Raw genomic sequence first — 19,312 nt, forward strand, 5'->3', positions numbered from 1 at the left:
TGAATCTACACATTGTGTAGACACTATATCATTTATGACTCATGTTTTGGCTTCCTATGGCTTACATAGTTTGCCGCGGATTATTTATGATCAAATTTGTGATTCATAGGAATAGTTGTGTAGAAAACCTGTGATAAATTACAAAAGGTAAATGCAACTTTGGAGGGTTTCGACAGTAACTGATGAGGAATCAATCAAAATACAGTAAATTAGCATCTCAAGCACTGAATATAGATTCCATAAATTTTACAATGCAAGCCCTACAAATTTGTCAGCTACCACTCACAAAGGCAAACCCAAAAAAAATGCCTTGGTGTTTGGTGAAGGAGAATAATGACACAGAGAGATTCTGTCCAACTCCAAGAAGCCAGGCATGAATGTTCCATCATAAGAAGCCATGTTTTGCTGATGCACACTTATAATACAAGCTAGGAAAACTTAAGTAATTACAGAAGAGGAGAAAAAATTTTCTGAAGTTCATCACGACCAAGATGGCAATCTATCGTCTGCTGCTCTAGATCTATCGTTTGGCCCAGCAAGAGTAATCTGCCATTATTAATCCATTTATAGTTCAGCAATGCAGACCAAGAAAATAGGAATAGCGAAGAAAAGAACTTTGTACATGTACAACATATTGAATACAAGTTTAAATAAATATAGTGGAAATCCAAGCTCAAGCATTCTTCAGGACAAATTGGTAGCCACACAGTTTTCTGTGAGTGTACTAATTAAACTTTCGAGTTCAGCTTATATACACCATGCACAAACTGGGCTAAATTTGATGTTTCAACAAGTCAGACAAGAATAGTTCACAAACAACTTATATTTGATTAAAAAATTCCAGTGATAAATGTTTAAATTTTTGACAAATCTCAGTTTGAACATAAAAACTTGCTTTGGAGTTCAGAAGGACATACATTGCAGTCAAATGCAAACCTCCTGGCAAGCATAAGAGCCGCATTCCTGTCACGCTCTGTTTCAAATGCTAATATGAAAGAAAGCCCTTCTTTTGCTTGCCAAAATACCGCCTGGGCTGCAGCATTCCCGCCTCCTCTAACTCCACATAGCTAAACCAAAAGGGAAATATCAAGTCAGCTTCCCTCACAGGCTTTAACTAAGGACAGAGATCTCATACCACCGGAAAGAGAGATTTGTTCAACAAAGGTTAAAACAATGTTTACTGCACCAACTATTCAAGTCCTGTATCCATGTGTTATTTTGTAAATTTTCCCAAAAAAAAAAAAATGATGGCACATAAAATTCTTGCTCCCCTACATTTTAGTTGTCGCACAGAAATAGACTCGTCAATATTAGAGACAGCATTTACAACTTGAAATACCTGCATGGAACTTGAATAGTATTCTTTGGCAATAGTTGCCTTTCCTCTACAAAGCTTCATCCTCATTTTCCCAACATGAAGGACGTGGATAGATTCACTTGAAGGATGTGAATCATTCATATGAGTTACAACCACCTGCAAAGTAGCAAGACAATTATACTTACAATCATGGAATCTTATTCATTTTATTTTCATACTAAAATGACGAGAAAGTATATTTAGAAGCAACACTTTACTACAACTAAAACACATAGTCATTCTAAATTATAATTATCAGACTTGGGCAACAAGAATGGTTCTTACATCCACGCCATGGTATGGGAGGCTCTATTTCAGTACTGTATCAAAACTATTCAATTAAAACTTATTATCAAGGAGGGTCCTCCAAGGATAATGTTCATAATCCCAATAGTTCCTGTCATGTCGAAGTCTATTTGACTTAGGAGTTGACAAAGTACAAGCTTACAGCTTATCAACATCCAATGAACGCTCCATACAACATTGGAAATTATTGTGATCACATTCTTGCCCGAAAGGATGTGGGATTGTTTAATCCTGCACAATCCTTGAAGGCCGCAACATTTTTATAAAATCTTCTCAAAACATAGCTTTTAGAGACAGAACTGTGTTCTGGCTTCCCAAAACTGTGCATATAGGTTGAGTCTCAACCACCACCAAAAAGGAAAAAGATCCGTTCATCTCCCAATAACATTTTCTTTCTGCACTTCAACTTGTCATTAGACTTGCACTGCCTTCGTTTGCCTGTGCTAGTCTCTTGTTCTGCACTGCTGCTTTCATTCGCTTCTCTTCCATCAAAAGCTTGCAACAATCTCCGTTTTCATTTCTCTATGTGATCTCTAGTCCACTTTATCAGGTTTTAATTTTGCTTGTAGCTGTGTCTTTAAATCAGTTAGTGACAGATTTATTGGCGTTTTATATTGCTGATTTTACCTGTTTAGCAACATTTGCAACTAAAGACTTGTTTTATTGAAGGGGAATATTGACAGGTTTATGCTTACCTAAGAATTTTATGTTACCTTCTACGTCTTAAGTGGTAGAAACTGTGATTTATAACAATATTATATTTATTAAAATTGATGTGTAATCATACATTTATAACCTATAGAGCTGTTAAACAACAGCTTCTCTAAAGTCAGGGGCTTTGAAAAAATGCCATCAATTTAGGATCCAACAGTGGTTTTAGAACACTAACACAGTAAGACTACCAAATGAAGAAAAAAGTAGTTAATAATGAGCTTATAAATTATGCTTCATGCTTGCATACATATAGATTATTACAGAAGAGACAAGAAACTAAGTGTAATGATGACATACATTGAATTCAGTATCATGTTTACGCACAAGTGCCTCAACATAGGTCCCCAAACCAGCAGCTGCATAAGAATACTATATCAAACTCCACTGAAATGGAAACACACCTACGATCTATTTCTATGTTATCAGTTTTGTATAGAACAAAAGATATCAATATTTGAAATCACACCTGTTGATGATGATTAAATTCATTAAGCATGAAACGTAAAAGATTGGAAACAAACCTGGATCAATTGGACCAGTGGTTGACAATGTGATGTTCTGGCTTCCTGAAACAATATCAACTTGTAATACATGTCCAACGTCAAAAGGTTCAGGGGCATAGACTGATTTGGTAGCTCCTGTAAAAGAAAAAGTTGTATCACCTAACATATAAGTAAAAAATTACAAAAGGAATAAACAAATTGTGACAGATTGTATAATAACTCATGCTGCAAAATTACACATCTAGCAAAGGGAGTCACTCAGGTCTCAGGGCATTAGTGCAGTGCAGCACAGAGGTTGTTCATAAATAAGAGAGTTGTATGGCCATTCATATCAGGACTTTATTGGCATAGGGAAGTTATAGAGTAGCACATGAGCCTTTCAAGTGTGTGCGCATCGTTGTCTTTGTTAGATGTCAGAGTCTGTTATGGTACAGGAGGAAAGTTGGGAGGTGACCAACATTCATTATGTTCGGGCTAGTATAGGCATGAAGTAGAGGATGGAGAAAGGTGTAAAGAATTTTATTCTAGTTTTGCGTCCGAGTGTTTTCTATTCCTGGTGAAGTCTTCTTAACAGCATGCTCAAATTCTCATTTGGGATATGACCAATGGTTACCAACCACGCCATACCAGAAGTAGAGGGACGCTTCAAGCAAAAGCCAATTGCCTTACATGCTTAACATAAAGAAAAAATTAACAGGAAAAAATATCCAATTTTCTAAAGTAGAATATATGAAATTATGGCAGATATACCTGAAATAAGTTCCCTTTTAGCACATTCGGACAATATGCGGTACCACTGAATTGAACATTTTGAAAGACCAGGGGCATTCTCGGAGTAGGGTTGAATTTCTAAATATGAACCTAATACTTCAGTCCCTTCTAGTTCATACAAATGGGCAACATTTTCTCCACCCCTCTTTATCCTTCCTAGCTGGACAGTACAATGGAGGATAAGTCAGTGGGGCAAAAAATAAAGGAAGGAAGAAAAACTACAACATGAGAGTAATGAAGCCAAAATAATAATTTTCATCGTTGAATACACCACACCGCATAACACATTGTGTAGAGGTCTTCCGGCGATCACAAATAGTCTTCAAGAAAGAATGGAAAACTTGCAAGTTAACATCATACTATTTGTTTCCCAGTATGATTTTAAAAAAATCACACATAACTATAACAATTAAATGAAAAAGGAAACAGCCAGATCAAGGTGATTATGGCAAAATAAACAATGCAGGCAATATAACACCTAATGCAATAGTCAAAACGCACAAAATGTATTATCACACACAGAAAATCAATCGAAATTTTCTACAAAACTATAAATCCCACAATGTATTAAATCATAGTTTATCAACAACCCAATAAAACAAAATAAATATTATCCCACCATTACACATGATTGAAACATAACTATGCCCAGAGAGGAAAGATTATGATTAAATACAACATACTGCTTCAGAAACTAAGCCTCCAGCCCTCAACAATTACATAAATCCCATAAAAAATTCATATAAGAATCTCTTCAACATGGACATAAGATTGCAAGGGTACCTCTTTTTGGAGTCGCACATAATGTCTAGACTTCTCTGAAAGTTGAGCCCTCAATGCTAGAAGCTCATGCTCCATATCCATAACCTAAAAGTTAATAGTCAGTGCATTCATTTATTTAATACAACATGATAAAAATCAAGTTAATAATACTATATATGAAGGGCAAGAAAATAAGGGTGAGGGGAGAATCCGACTTCATACAAAGAGGAACCATATTAATTGTGTATAAAATAAAGGAACAATATTGATTATGTACATGACAGAAGTCCTAATTCTGGAACAATGACGGTCCATTTCAACTGTGATGATACATTAGGATTTCTTAAATCTATCTTCTCTACTAAAATAAAGTAAAATTATCTGGAAGAATTGTACTCCAACTCAATGTAGGAGCCATAGATTATGTACAGTCTTCTTCATGAACAAAGAGACAACCAAGGGAGTACATATGCCACTAAGAGAATTTAAAATATTAAAAAAAAAAAAAACAAGGAGTAAAACCTAAAAAGAAGAGATTATGATTCAAATATTCAAATAATAACAATAATCTTCATGATAAATGGATTGAAGGAACAACTGTTTAATACCTTGCTTGGCTGATGCAGCATTTTGATTCTTCGAGCCTCTTGAACCTCCTTCATCAATTGTTCCAGGTCCTAAAGTTCCAACAGAAATAAATTATAATGGAATGAAAATAACATAAGTGATCCACATTTTCTGGATCTAATTAAGTCTTCTACAGGACACCATTACTTTGATGAATACTGGATCTTTTTCCTCATAAAAAGAAAGAAAAAAGGAAATTATAGACTATTACAAAGAGGGATAAAAGAGATTTATCCTATTGATATATTTTTTTTTAACTCTTGGGTTTTTTTTTTTTTTGGTACCTTTATCACAGAGGAAAAGGAGAAAATTTCCCTTAAAGTGTTTACATGACAAATCAAGCTCATTGCATTTGAAATAGCTTGAAAATGCCTGTCCAGAATAAAAACCCTGCTACAATAACATTAAACAAGAATTCCAAAGGTAAACCCCACAATTAATTGGAATCATGAATTATCTTCCAACCTAAAAACAATAGCTCCTAGATTTTAGTCATAAGCAACCCTAGAGTAGCTCCCAATATTTCACTTCTTGATTAATGGATCCAATGCACCTCCAAAGAAACTAAACAAATCTCATCTAATTCAACATAGCATCAATTAAGATGTGGCATCCAGCAAATGGAAAAGAGAAGCCTGGCATTCCTATTTGCCTATCATGAGAGTAGATATTAACATAGTATGTTCGACCTACACAGTGCTTCCATCGAAGCAATAAGGAGAAAGCAACAACATATAAAAAGCTACATCTAAGAAAGCAGAGAAAGAAGCAACACTAGAATAAGAGATGGGGCATAAAAAAAGAAAAGAATTCGGAATGAATCAAATCTCCACAAGTAGAATTCGAACCTATGACCAGTTAGTTAACAGCCAACTGCTCTCCAAGAAGAGAGTGTTATATGGTAAACATTGAAATCTCCTTACTCTAAAAATTCAAGCACCATAAATAACAAGAACATGGACTAACCTGCTTCCCTGTGACTTGAGATATTCTCTCATGTTCTTGCAGAGCCTCTTCCACCCTCTGAACTGCTGCCCTGGCATTCTCTATTTCAGCACGAGCAAAAGCCCTTTCCTCATCTACAAGTTTCTTGGCCTCTTCAGAAGCCTGTAAATGAATTTAGACTCTTAGCAATGGAGAAGGAGTAGTTAATGAAAGCAAGTATAGGAGATACAAACTGAAAAGTAATCGTAATTATTTTTTTTTAAAAAAAAAAAACATATTTCTATTAGTCTAATCTAAATATATAGTAAAATGTAAAGTTCCAACAACTTATATTCCAAGGAACGTAAAATTAATAGGCTTCAGCAAGTCTAAGGAGTGTTACATTTCATGGTATTAAATTTATATTGAGACAGATATATGACCTAAAAAGCGGTGAGGACGTCCATTCTGTTCACCGCACTAATATGATTCACAGGCAATGAGAAATATAATCAACAAAAGCCTCTGTATACCAATAGTTCAGGTCACTTTCTATTCATTTCCATAATGACAAATACAAAATGCTGACGAAAGATTGGAGTCTTCCATCACTTTCTACACATCACCTGCTTAAGAAAACTTGCCAGTTTCTTCACCTCTGACTTCTCTTGAATTAATTCCCCTTCCCTTTGAGTCAACTGAACTGCCAGAGCTTCAACCTAATAAAGGCACATAAGAAGTTAAAAGCAGGCATGCTTAGAGAATGGATGAAACACACACGCACTCACAAAAGAGGGGGGCGGGGGTGAGGTATCCATATCTAACCATGGCGATGGCTTCCACTATATCATCCCTGTTTCTACCTGCCACATGTCCTTTTAAGGATTCAAGGGCATCTCTAAGCTTCTTCAAAAGAACATGTTTTTCCAACGATGCTGCTTCTCTAAGTCTAGCCTGAATTTTCAAGTATATCAGCCACAATAAAGGCTATTTTTGGAGATTATAATTAGTTATTATTCAAGAAGTAAAAACATAAAAAAATAAAATGAGGCAAAATGTCTCACATGGGAAGAGACCTACCAAATGTTCAGTATGGAAGAATTATAGAAACATCAAAATTATTTCAACCGCTAGAAAGGAAAATAACCTCTTCAGACAACTTAGCTGCAGCAGCCAAACCCTTCTCAAATTTATTGGCGAGATCGCGAACAGATAGACGCTTCTGCTGCTCCAAAAGCTGGGCAGTCTCACGCGCAACGACCTCCTTCATGGATATCATTTTCGGGTCATCCTTCGTCTCAATGATCTGATTGTTAGCTCCAATTCTGTAACTAGGAAACCGACAAGTGGCAAACACCACATCAGCTGAAACTGTAGGCAAAGCCCCCTTTTGCATTGTATCACCAAAGTCACGTGTAATTCTCGTCATCGTTTCAGGCTATTTACTCTGCAGTCGCAAAGATTGAACATGTCACAAATCCGTAAAGCAGGCTAAACGATTTTGCAATCATACATTGTGAGAAATACTTAAACTGAACAATGTATTGAGCAAAACGTACCGCACCAAAATCATAGACCAGTAGATCACTACATTACACCCAATGAGCTGATTGAAGTCAAAGAAAATAACGAGAGCGGAGTTGAGACAATGAAACTAAACCCTAATTCGTCGTGCATTTACTTCTTATCTACTTTGTAGGTTTTGAGTAGAGACATTCAAGATAAAGCTATCAAAAAAGACAAAAAGGCAAGCTTGAACTTACAGAGAATTTAATGGGTACTTAGGATTGAGATTCTCGGATCAGATGCAAAGGCGAGCCTCCAGATGGGTTATTCAAAAACAGGGCTGTGATCCGAAAATAATGCCTTTAGATTGAGGAAGATGGGTTCTTTTGGAAAAGAAAAGAGAACAAGACTTTGTTTTGCTATCTGCTTGGTGCTGACTGGCTACTGTGGCGTCACGCTCATGCTTGAAACTTGAAACTCTTGAGCGGGTCCTCAGCAAACGTTCGGTGTTGACTATATGTGCACTTTAAGATTATTTTTTTAAATCTTCTTTAGCGATTAGCGATTTAAAAATCAAATTAGAGTCATCCTGTACCTCACAAAATTCGAAATGAACGGGTCCCCCTGTTGACCAAGTTTTTTTTTGAAAAAAAGGTCTCGGAATTTCTCACATGACGAGCACTTCATAAATTTTTAATCTTGTATTTATCATTATGGTAAGATCTGACCAGTTTAAATTAGACTTAGATAGTGTAAATTGGAAATATTTAATGAGAAATTCCAATAAAATGCCACTTAAATTTTAAAATATAAAAAATGTGATACTAATATGTGAAATGACATTGGTGATAGATTATCAAACTGACGTTTCAATAATTGGGATAAAAGACAAAACTATATCTTATGATTTTCTTTTTCTTTTTTTTTCCCCCCTTAGATGCTAATCTAAGCACCTGATTAGAGGATGGCCACCGAAGCTCTAATGCCAATGGCCCCTCTAGCGGCTAGTTATCCGAGCTCTAATGACTCCTCTTTTAAAAATATTAACTATTCTTGTTAAAATATTAACTATTTTTTTGCTTCTAGAGTTTTGATAACTACTCGTATCTAGGGGTTTAAATTTAGAAATTTTGGTTAAAAGTTTTTTTTTTGACAAATTAATTGGAGAATATGACTAAAATAAATGTAAAGATATGGGCTCCTCAAATGGTAGCAAGTGTAGTAGGAAAAAGACCACATTATCCTGATAGATGCTCATTGCATATAACAGATCCTCACTTGCATATCATGAATCCTAATTGCATCTGGTAGGTGCCTAACTCCATATGAAATATTATTATATATTATAGATCCTAATTGCATATCATTGATCTAAACTTATATATTGCGGATACTTAGTTGCATACAATATCTTATTACATATTATAGATCCTAATTATATATAATTGATCCAAAATTGCATATTGGTGATTCATATAGCATATCATTGATCCAAATTTACATTAACAAATTCTTTTGTGTTGTACTCAAACAAACTCTTATATACATCTACAAAGTAATATGATGGACGTGGGATCCATCATACACAATTAGTATTTGTAGATAATAATTTGTTATGTAAATAGTAACATATATGCAATTAGAATCAGTAATATGCAAATTTAGATCAATGATATGCAATTAAAATTCGTAATATATAATAAGGTCTCATATGTAACTAAGCATCCGCAATATGCAATTCAAATCAAGTATATACAACTGTGGATTAGCAATATACAATTAGGATCTATAATATACAATAAGGTCTCATATGTAATTAGGCATCCATCCACATATGCAATAAGAATCACCAATGTGCAACTTTGGATCCATTATATACAATTAGGATCCATAATATGCAATAAGATACCATATGCAATTAGAATAAGCAATATGTAACTAGGATCTCTCATATGCAATAAGATCTCATATGTAACTAGATATCCACCATATATAATTAGGATTCGTGATATACAAGTGATGATCCATCATATGCAATTAGCATCCATCAAGACAATATAGTCTTTTTTCTACACACTTATTGACATTTAAGGGGCTCATACTTTTATATTTATTGTAGGTCCTATTCCCAATTAATTTGTCAAAGAGGGACTTCTAACCAATTTTCCCTTTAAATTTTAACTTTTTATATATTTTCTATTTTATTTAATTTTTTTGTAAGATTATTTTATTTAATTTAAATGCACCGGCAATCAATTAAATATTTGTTTAAAGTTTTGCCAATCAAAGGTACAAGCAAATAATCAACAATGCAACTTGTTTTTCCGATTTCATACTTAATAGAACACATGTTAATTAATTTTATTTTATATACACACATATAGGTAAAGAGGGCAAAACTTAGAATAAATATATTTCCTTATTTTTTGGGGTAGGGGTATAAAAAGATGTTTCCGCCCATCACATTCTTTTCATCATTCTATTTTCAAACATAAATAGTTAAATATATGAACGTAGCAATTGGAGCTTAAGTTAACTCTTCCAATTAATAGAATTTTTTTTTATTTCTCAACAATAATAATAATGTGGACTGAGTATTCACCTAAGTGGTCACAAAATGATATATACAAAAAAAATCTACCCCACAAGAAGTGTCACATTCTTTTAACTAGATTGCCCCCGCAACCGTTTTAACAACCACTTTTTTCGTAATCTCTCATCTAATTTCATAAACATCAATGCCCTCTTGTCATCAAAACACAAGTATTCACAGGCTTCAATGATGAGATCATCATCAAATTCAGGAATATTTTGTACTATTTCAAAAACTTCATCCAGGCAAGAATTCTTGTTATTTTCAGTCAATGCATCTGCTATCCTACCGATATCTACAGCCATAACACTCATCATTTCCAGCATAGCATCACTAGCTCGTCTCTTCCTTGATGGCTGCTTGGACTGTGATGATGATGAAGGCTTTGCCCTTGTCTGCTCTGATGAGCCCTGCATTTCATCACTCTCTTTATCGCGGCTTGTCTCTTCGATAGACAGTATCTGAGCCGGAGTTTCAGCATGTTCTTCGCAGTTCAGAGGAAGACCATGTTCTTCACAGTTCAAAGGAAGAGCATGTTCTTCGCAGTTCAGAGCAGAAATTACTTCAAGTCTTTCACAAGTTTCAGACCAATGTCCATTTGGTTGTTCATTGCCAACAATCACACCTAGTTCGTTATAATTTTCAAGGCGCCTGTCTCGCAAATGCCGAGCATCTGGATGTTTCTGAAAATAAAGGCCAACATGGACCATCAAAATGTTAAGTAATCAGTGAAGTAAGACTTTTTTTTCCCGAAGAATTTGCTCTTATCTATGCATGATATCATGAAAAATGGATACAAATTTTTTTACTGGTACTTATATCAGCAATAGCTCTGAAGAAGTATCTAAATAATTAGGCCAAGTCAAGGATAAGGGTGAACACAACTTGATCAATGAAGAAAAAGAGAATGGAAAAGGAAAACAAAAATGAGACCATAAGTTGTATTCTAAAGGAAATGTTATACTATAATTGTAAGATCATATTAACATTTGAAAATAGCTTGCCGAGCTAATATAAGAGCGGATAAATGTAATCCAAAATTATTTCCAAAATTAACATTAATTCAAGGGAAGTTTGGTAATACCTTTATGTATTCTTTCCATGTTGAGTCATTTGCAGCAACCATCTTTCGCCCGTCATCCCACTCAAATCCACCATGAGAGAGCATTTCCTTCACAATGTAGTACTGTTTTTTCCACGTTTTCAACCTGTTTCTCACGTTTTCCTTTGTCAGATCTAGTCCAAATTTCTCATTTATAGCTGTTACGGCAGTCAAATAAGCTGAGCTCTTAAAATTTTTCTCAAGCTTATTGCCCATCACTACTTGCTTGACCAGCAGTTCTGTTAAGCAACGATCCATGTCATCTGTCCACGTAACATATTTACCCTTTTCCTTTGCATTCTCAGTTTCATGGCCAAATGCCTCTTGACCATCCGTAACTTCATCATTTGTAGTCAAACCGAAGTTAGCAATTAGAGAACTATCAGGTGGATCATTGTTACCAATAATGATGGACAATTCATTGAAGTTTTTGATAGCTCGTCCTTTAAGAATCTGAGCATCCGGGTTGATCTGTTTCAGAAAGGAATATTTATATAAGAACTATAGAGACATTATTATGCAATGAAAAATGTCAGATACTTGGAAGTATTTCCTGCATACCTTAATATAATCATTCCATACTGAGTCAGTTGCATTGACCATCTTCCGTTTCTCGTCCCACTCAAAGCCACTCTGATCTAAAAGTTCTTTCAAAATTTCATACTGCTTTGTCCATGTTTTGAGACGATTTTTAATTTGATCTTTTGTCAAATCAAGATCAAATCTTTCGTTCATAGCCAATGCGGCTGCTTCGTAAGCAGCAGGCTTTAATTTGTTTTCAACTTTACATTTGTTACCAAGCTTAATTTGCTCCACAAGAATTGCACTTAGATAAGCATCCATTTCGCTTGTCCACCAGATGTCCCTTTCACTGGACCATCTCATATGCTTCTCTTGATCTTTAACACCAATGTCAGCTTGAGCTGGAGAGAAGCTACCAGCCTCCAGAGGCTCCTTAGAATGGCCAAAAATGGTGCACAATTGATTATAGTTCTCAATTACTCTAGCACGAAAAATCCTGGCATCTGGATGTTTCTGAAATTAAAGAAAACGCTGCATGTGATATTCATGAGGTGTGAAATATCCATTCTAAAAGTTTGTAAAATGTACAACTATGCGTAAATAAACTAAAAACGCACATAACTGATACGAGAGAAGGGATTTCAGACTAAATATGAGTTTCTATTTTAAAGGCAGAAAATTACAATTACAGGCCCTAATTAGTTGAGTAACAATCATTTTAGCCTACATGTCAGAAATTAAATTTTTCAGGCACAATTGAAAGCCAGATGTCCTCAAAAGATTGTTTTTTTGCTCTATTCTCCTCATTTTTATCACATTAATTTAAACTATTGAAAGCTGCAAAGTAAACAATTCTGATGCAGATATTATTTACAAAAATACAGTATAAGGTAAGCCATTCTTACTTCTTGTTATGTATTTAGTTTGAGTATATTTGAAATTTCAAACAATGGTAACTCCTTTTATGAGACAACCAGTTTTTCTTTATTTATCTGTTTAAAAATTGATTTTGTTTCAATCCTTTGTAAACATTTTGTAGTAAAAATGAACATGTTTCTTTTATTAATGCATAACCATTTCTACAGCATTTATCTCATTCAAGCTAAAATATGTGCCACATAATATTTAATTCATCTTTGCTTGATAAAGATCAATGCATCAATATGTTTTTTTCAGGAACAGGAAACAAGAGATAGAACAAGATTGATGAATTGAATCAAAATAAACAGTCTCTTCATAAGCTCAAAGGTTTTCAAGGCTGTTACATAGAATAAACAATTCAACTCAAGAGATCATTCAACCAAACCCATTTCAAAGCGATTCTATTATGTTTCTTAATTCACAATGAAAGTGTGAGAGTAAATCAATCAAAACCATCGCTTTATGCAGTCATCCAATCACCTCGGTATTTGAATTTAGCAACAGTTGATCAATATCCACAACAATCATCTTATATCACATCACATTACAGTTCAATGAGGGAATTAAAGTCAGGACGAATTTCTCAGAATAAAAAATATAATGATAATGCATGGCTTTATACTTGAGTCTGCATAAACAAATACAAGTGACGCAAGATTAACTTGGTACCATAGCTCCCTTCACATAAAGCATGCACAGGGTGTTCAGATGGCTTTCTATAAGCACCCACTCCTCTCAAAAGCTGGAATAACCTCACTCCCAAAGAGTCAACTTTTAAATGCATATAAATAAAGTTTATAACTAATAAGTACTACTACTCTTCTTGAACTATTACTGTTTAGATAGAACATATACATATGCACATCTCTGGTGGTGCCTAGAAAACTTTACAGTCAGTGAGTAGAAACAGCAAGTTCTTTTAAAGGAATACATTTGTTGATGAAGTTGGGATGAAAAAGCAACAGTTTGAATGAAAACTGAAAGAGCAGTAATTTATCACAAAAGTTAAACTGAAAAATAGTCTCTTGTGATTTCGATATGTCTAAACACAAATTAACCTTAGACTAGAAACTTAAAAGTCAGCATAATTTAAACTTCTAATACAAGTAAGAATTTGTCAAATTTAAAAATCATTTCAAAAAAGAAAACAGTTATAGATACTGAAGCAGTAGTAACTGTGAATTCTTAGTCCATTGTGTTTCTTCATATATTGCCATATGGGGCATGGGGCAAGAGTACCATTTGACATACCACCATATGGTCTTCTTCAACGAAGGACTGAGATATCGAGCTGCCTCTAATGAAAGTTATCTAACGAAATGATTATGAATTGCTACATCCATGAAGGGTAGGACATGAACAACAAAAATAAAAAAGTTGGGAATTAAATGTCATAGCAATACAAGTAGCTCTAGCAAGAAAAATAAAAATGTGAAAGAAGCTTGAAACAAAAGTAAGCAAATGTTGTGCGAAAGAAGATTATTACAAATGACAACAATTGCTTTTAAATGATGTCACAAATCACAACACACCTTGATGTAATGGTTCCATGTAGAATCATTTGCAGAAATCATCTTCCTTGTTTGATCCCACTCAAACCCAGCATGAGATAGCAGTTGCTTAATTAGTCCATACTGCTTCTTCCAAGTTTTAAGACGATTTTTAATGTGTTCTTTTGTTATATGAGGCCCAAACTTGGCACTTATGGCAGAAACAGCTGCCTCATATGCTTCCGTCTGCAAGGTTTTATCCACTTTATTCCCTTTCCTCACTTGGTCTACAAGAATCTTGCCTAGGAAATCATCCATTTCTTCTGTCCACCTTACTTTTTCTGGCTTGTTTCCAACATTTCTCATTTCAGACCCAGTAGCAGGATCTGAATCCCTTCTATCAATAGTTAAGTCTACATTAATTTCTGTAGCATTGTCAGAAGAGTTTGCTATTGCTTGGTCATTGCCAATAATAAGACATAATTCATCATAATTCTCTATGAGCCTTGCTCGAAACATCCTGGCATCTGGATTTTCCTGCAGGTACCATATAAAAGAATTAGATAATCAACATAGAACTACAATCTAAAGAAGTGCATATTGTATTAAACAGAATGAGGTACCCTGATGTAGTCATTCCACACAGAATTTTCTGCAATAACCATCTTTTGTGCATTATCCCACTCAAACCCTCTATGAGCGAGGAGTTTCTTCAAAATTCCAAACTGCTTCCTCCATGTTTTCAGCCGATTTTTTACATGGTCTTTGGTTAAATCAAGATGGAGCTTTTCATTTAATTCTTTCACAGAAGCTGCAAATGCCACAGGCTTCAGGACATTATCTACTTTGTTCCCCTTTCTCACTTGCTCGGCAAGTATCTTGGTAAGGCAATTATCCATTTCATTTGTCCAAATTACATGCTTTACTTTCTCTTTACCATCAGAACTGCGAATCTGGTATGTGATTTGATGCATTCCTGAAAATCCATAATATGAAATGATGTTTTTGCTTCTAATTAATAAAGGTGAAAATTTCATTTTTATCCTAAACTGAGATGAAAAAACATTCATAACACTACACTAAGTTTGCACACGAAGCAACAAGGTAATGTGAAACAATGCAAGGTTATCCCTGTAAAATAACGGTTAAAATTAATCTTATCTCCAAATAAACCTCTAATGGAAGTTTGTTATTCTTAAAATTGTACTGCATTAATTTTTCAAAACAGCTTTTAGGAAATATTTATTTTAAGTTGCTCATCATGGTGATGATTAGATAACAGTAAGGCTCATAATATGTATGAAAATCAACCTCTGAATCTCAAATCTCAACATTGCCGTGAATTAGATCCAACATTGTTAAACAGAAGTGACAAACACGCATGACATAAAAAGTGCATACAGCCAAGATTAGATTGTAATGGAGGAGAAGACATAAGAATGAGCAATCAAAACAAAGACCAGCATTCAGGTCCGCTATTCTACTGAACGTTAAAAAAAGAGTTGTGCCTGTAATATGAAGACCATGCCAACTGCCTGAACAAGCCCTTGAAGCTATGATACCCTATTTAATATAAGAAAAATAGACAATAACATTTTTAGAAATCAGAAATTACACATATAGATGTGCACAACCTGTTCATTTGAATAAGAAGGGACTCTTAGAATCTTGTTTTGTGAAGCTCTCTTTAGATGCAAGTAAATAGTTATAATCAGGAACCCAAGAGCCTTAACTCAAGTAGCATCTCCCTTGGAAATAAGTAACAAGGGTCTTAGCAAATTGAGATATTTTGATGCTGGTCCACTAAACCATCTAATTGAGGCGGAATATCATTTATGACTCCAATGTCTTTGAAATCTACGGGCAGGGTAAGACCCTTTGGGCATCGACCTTCATTTTCATGAGTTAAGCTTCAGCTACATGGAGAAGGAATCTTTCAACTAATGCAAAAGATATTTCATGATCAAGAATAGCCATGGTTACATTTAGCTAAGCACACAATGGATAGTTTATGATCTCATGTTGCTTCAATTCTATGCTACTTGCACTAATCCAACATGTAGTCCATCAGTATACTTGAGTAAAACAGTGCAAATCAAACCCCAAGTGGAGGATTTAATTTCTATAAGATACATGTAAATACTAATTACAATTCAAACATAAATTTTAGGGAAAAAGAAAACTAACTTTATCTGTTCATCAGTAATGGAGCATTTGCAAAATATGATAACTCATGTGAAAATCAAACAAAAAATCAGGTTGCCCCTCGCCCCATATTGTCATGCAAGCTTAAAACTTTAACAGTTAGATCCAGATAACTCCATTACATCTCAAGATGATGACAGAAGCTCATGCGCATGAGCTACCCTGTGCAAAAATGCACACTGATACAGACAAGCAGACAAAAAGCATATGATGATCTAGAGGAATAGAAGCTTAAGTTGTAAGAACAAATATAAAAGCACATGCTTTCTTCTGTTTTGAAACAAAAACTGAAACTGTAAGCATGTTTTCCCTTTTCTTAGGTTTAATGATCCTTTTCCTTTCTGGTTGAAATAAAACAACTACTGATTGACAGTGTTAACACACACACACACACACAAACATAAAATGCTTTCCCTGTTTTGAAACAAGAACTCAAATTGGAAGACACAATACGGAAATAACGATGTTTTCTTTTTCTCTTATGTTTAGTGGTTCTTTTCCTTTCTGGTTCAAACAAAACAACTATGAGGTTTGGGTTTGAAAAAAGAAGAAGGGGGGAAAAAAACATAAACTAGGAGTTGAACCTGATAAGTTGAACAACTCGTATACTGTCTCAAACACAATGAACTGGGTTAAGTACGAAATCAGTTACAGGAACAATATCGGAACCTAGAGAATGGAGAAGAAAAAACCCGAAAATAATTTACCCAACAGCGAAATTAACTGAAACCCAGTCTCGTCTCAGATCATAGAACCCAAAAACATTATCCATGTTACTATAAACACCAATTACAAAAACTGAGCTCCGTGATAAATGAATATATGCTTCCGTCCCTGCCGACATTTTCTTCGGACCCAAACAGTGAAATTAGCCAATGCGGAAGAAAATAAAAGCAATTAAAGACAAAATCAGAAAACTACAGAAAGAATCACAGAGCAGGTCGCGAACAGAATTAATGGGTAGGAAGAGAAAATCACCGGCCACAGGAGGAAGTGAATCGCCGGCGAGTACAGTTATTTTGCGCCAAGGCTTCTTGCCGTTGGTGATCTCCGCGGGGCACGGCGGGGCTGCTTTTCGCTTATTACATTGAAATCAGCTTACTTGCAAAAGGCCGGGCGTCGCTGAATAATAAATACTACATCCGCTATTTAGTATAAAATCTTGTTTGATTTTTATTTTAATCCTAAATCTAAAACTCTAATCTATTTTATCTTTCATATTTATACATTATTTTTTTAAAGTAATCTTTCTAACAATAGTAATTCTAGTTAGGGGTGTTCAAGGTCGGCCCGTTTCGGTCCCGGTCTTATTGGGACAGGATGGATCCGTCTCGAAATTTTTCGGGACAGGAAAAAAAGGGACCGGGACGGGACGGGACACGGGATGGGGTGGTCCAGTCCCGGTTCCTTTTTTTTCAAATTTTTTTAATTTTTTATCCTATTTATATAATATCATTTTTTTTCATATTTTTTTAAAGATTTGAGACTATTGTATGGAACTATGAATATATTTATTTAGAGTTTTTATATTTGTTAATGATTTGAGATTATTGATGATTAGAATTTTTAGCAAGTTTTTATTGTGTTAAAAGCTTTTGTTTAGAGTTTTTAATGACTATTATATGTAATATTTTGAATTTTTGTTTGAGAGTGCCCAAACAAATAAAAAAGAAAATAAAAAGATGTTTTTATAAGGTTTATGCCCAAAAAAAATAATTAAAAAAATCAGATTTCTTCTAAAAAATTTTAAAAAAATTAAAAAAAATTAATTAAAAAAATTCGGGACGTCCCGGTCCCGTCCTGGATCCGTCCCGACCGGGACAACCCCGGGACGGGCCAGGATATGGGATAGATTTTCTGTCCCGTTACTGTTCATCGGGACGAAACCGGGACGGGCATGTTTCGGTCCCGATCCGTCCTGTGAATGGTCCTAGTTCTAGTCAATACATTTGATTAGTAAGAATATTTTAGGAAAAATAACACTATTTATTATAAATAACTAATTTAACTTATTTCTTTAATCTCTTTAAATTAGTCAACTAGCCATTATAATTAGGACGAAAGTAATATAAAATATAATTACGTATAAATAAGTAATTTTTTTTTGGAACAATTAATTATTTGATCTTATAGTTTCATCTAATTGTAATTTAGTCCTTATATTTTAACTCATTACGACTTAGTCCTTCTACTCTTTATCTTCCTTTAAAAACAACTAAATTCTATTCAGAACTTGGCCAAGGCAATGCTAATGGAAACAAAACTCACAATGATGGAAAATCAAAGCCACACAAATCGATGCAGAAAATAGTCAAGCAAACGATGCCGGTGAAGAAATCCCCCCACTGACGAAGAGTTCGGGGCATGGATGATAGTAGGAAACTCAAGTAAATGTCAAACCCTAAGGAGAACTTACCCTGTTGTGAGTGGCAGTGACTAGAGAAAAGGACCTAAAGCTGTCCTGAGAGACAAAATTAGCAATCATAACTCAAGATTCAATGTATTGGTAGATATGACAAAAGACAAAGGAGTTGTGACAAGAGAAAATCAGCCTAGTAGGGATTTAGAAACTGAAGAGGCAAGTACAAAGAAAGAGGAGGGACGATCCTACAAAGAAAAGGTAAGGGCTCACAACCCCAGAGAAGGGAAGTCAAATGCAAAAAGCAGGGGAGTAGGAAAAGGCACACAGTTTAAACCTGTGAGGAAAGACAACAAAAAGCTTAATAGAGCAAGCTTGAAAGGAAAGGCCCAAGTGGAAAAGAAGGAAAGTGATTAACAAAGACTAACTAATGGGCCCAACACTGTAAATAGACAGTCTAAAGGAAGAGTGAGCAGGAGAGAGCACATGATAGTGGAAGATAACTTGAGACAATTGGGCTGAAGCCTAATTTCTTCATCCAAGCATGAGGCCCCTAACTCTATCAATGGGCTCCTACTATTGGAGGGACCAACGAATCACTCGGCACCATCATCTTCAAGTATTACGGCCCATGCTGTGAATCAAAATGA

The 19,312-nt window shown here is 34.8% G+C and overlaps 2 protein-coding genes across 6 annotated transcripts; both read right to left on the reverse strand.

Annotated features, from left to right (window-relative positions):
• Positions 1-134: 134 nt before the first annotated feature.
• On the reverse strand, positions 135-18,880 carry LOC114759017 (stomatal closure-related actin-binding protein 1). Of its 4 annotated transcripts, none has more exons than XM_028948116.1 (13): positions 18,875-18,880; positions 18,761-18,764; positions 6,790-6,913; positions 6,591-6,683; positions 6,007-6,147; positions 5,022-5,090; positions 4,435-4,518; positions 3,631-3,811; positions 2,899-3,015; positions 2,675-2,733; positions 1,340-1,474; positions 918-1,067; positions 135-546 (listed from the first exon to the last, which is right to left on the reverse strand). In XM_028948116.1, exons 3-13 carry the CDS (start codon positions 6,790-6,792, stop codon positions 481-483), a joined length of 1,098 nt encoding a protein of 365 aa, XP_028803949.1. In that variant the 5' UTR covers positions 6,793-6,913; positions 18,761-18,764; positions 18,875-18,880; the 3' UTR covers positions 135-480. The 4 variants fall into 4 exon arrangements, with proteins under 4 accessions (XP_028803949.1, XP_028803946.1, XP_028803948.1 ...); XM_028948113.1 differs by lacking the exons at positions 18,761-18,764; positions 18,875-18,880 and adding exons at positions 7,112-7,411; positions 7,728-7,883 and having other exon boundaries at positions 6,790-6,951; XM_028948115.1 differs by lacking the exons at positions 18,761-18,764; positions 18,875-18,880 and adding exons at positions 7,112-7,411; positions 7,728-7,882 and having other exon boundaries at positions 6,790-6,918.
• LOC114759016 (uncharacterized) lies at positions 9,998-17,401 on the reverse strand. Of its 2 annotated transcripts, none has more exons than XM_028948110.1 (6): positions 17,282-17,401; positions 14,722-15,074; positions 14,141-14,635; positions 11,727-12,200; positions 11,148-11,636; positions 9,998-10,746 (listed from the first exon to the last, which is right to left on the reverse strand). In XM_028948110.1, exons 2-6 carry the CDS (start codon positions 15,070-15,072, stop codon positions 10,135-10,137), a joined length of 2,421 nt encoding a protein of 806 aa, XP_028803943.1. In that variant the 5' UTR covers positions 15,073-15,074; positions 17,282-17,401; the 3' UTR covers positions 9,998-10,134. The 2 variants fall into 2 exon arrangements, with proteins under 2 accessions (XP_028803943.1, XP_028803944.1); XM_028948111.1 differs by lacking the exon at positions 17,282-17,401 and adding an exon at positions 15,733-16,154.
• Positions 18,881-19,312: the final 432 nt, after the last annotated feature.

This window comes from Neltuma alba, unplaced genomic scaffold (genome assembly GCF_004799145.2).
Source record: "Neltuma alba isolate B1F8T4 unplaced genomic scaffold, ASM479914v2 tig00010781_pilon, whole genome shotgun sequence".
In the NCBI taxonomy this organism is placed as follows: Eukaryota; Viridiplantae; Streptophyta; class Magnoliopsida; order Fabales; family Fabaceae; genus Neltuma; species Neltuma alba.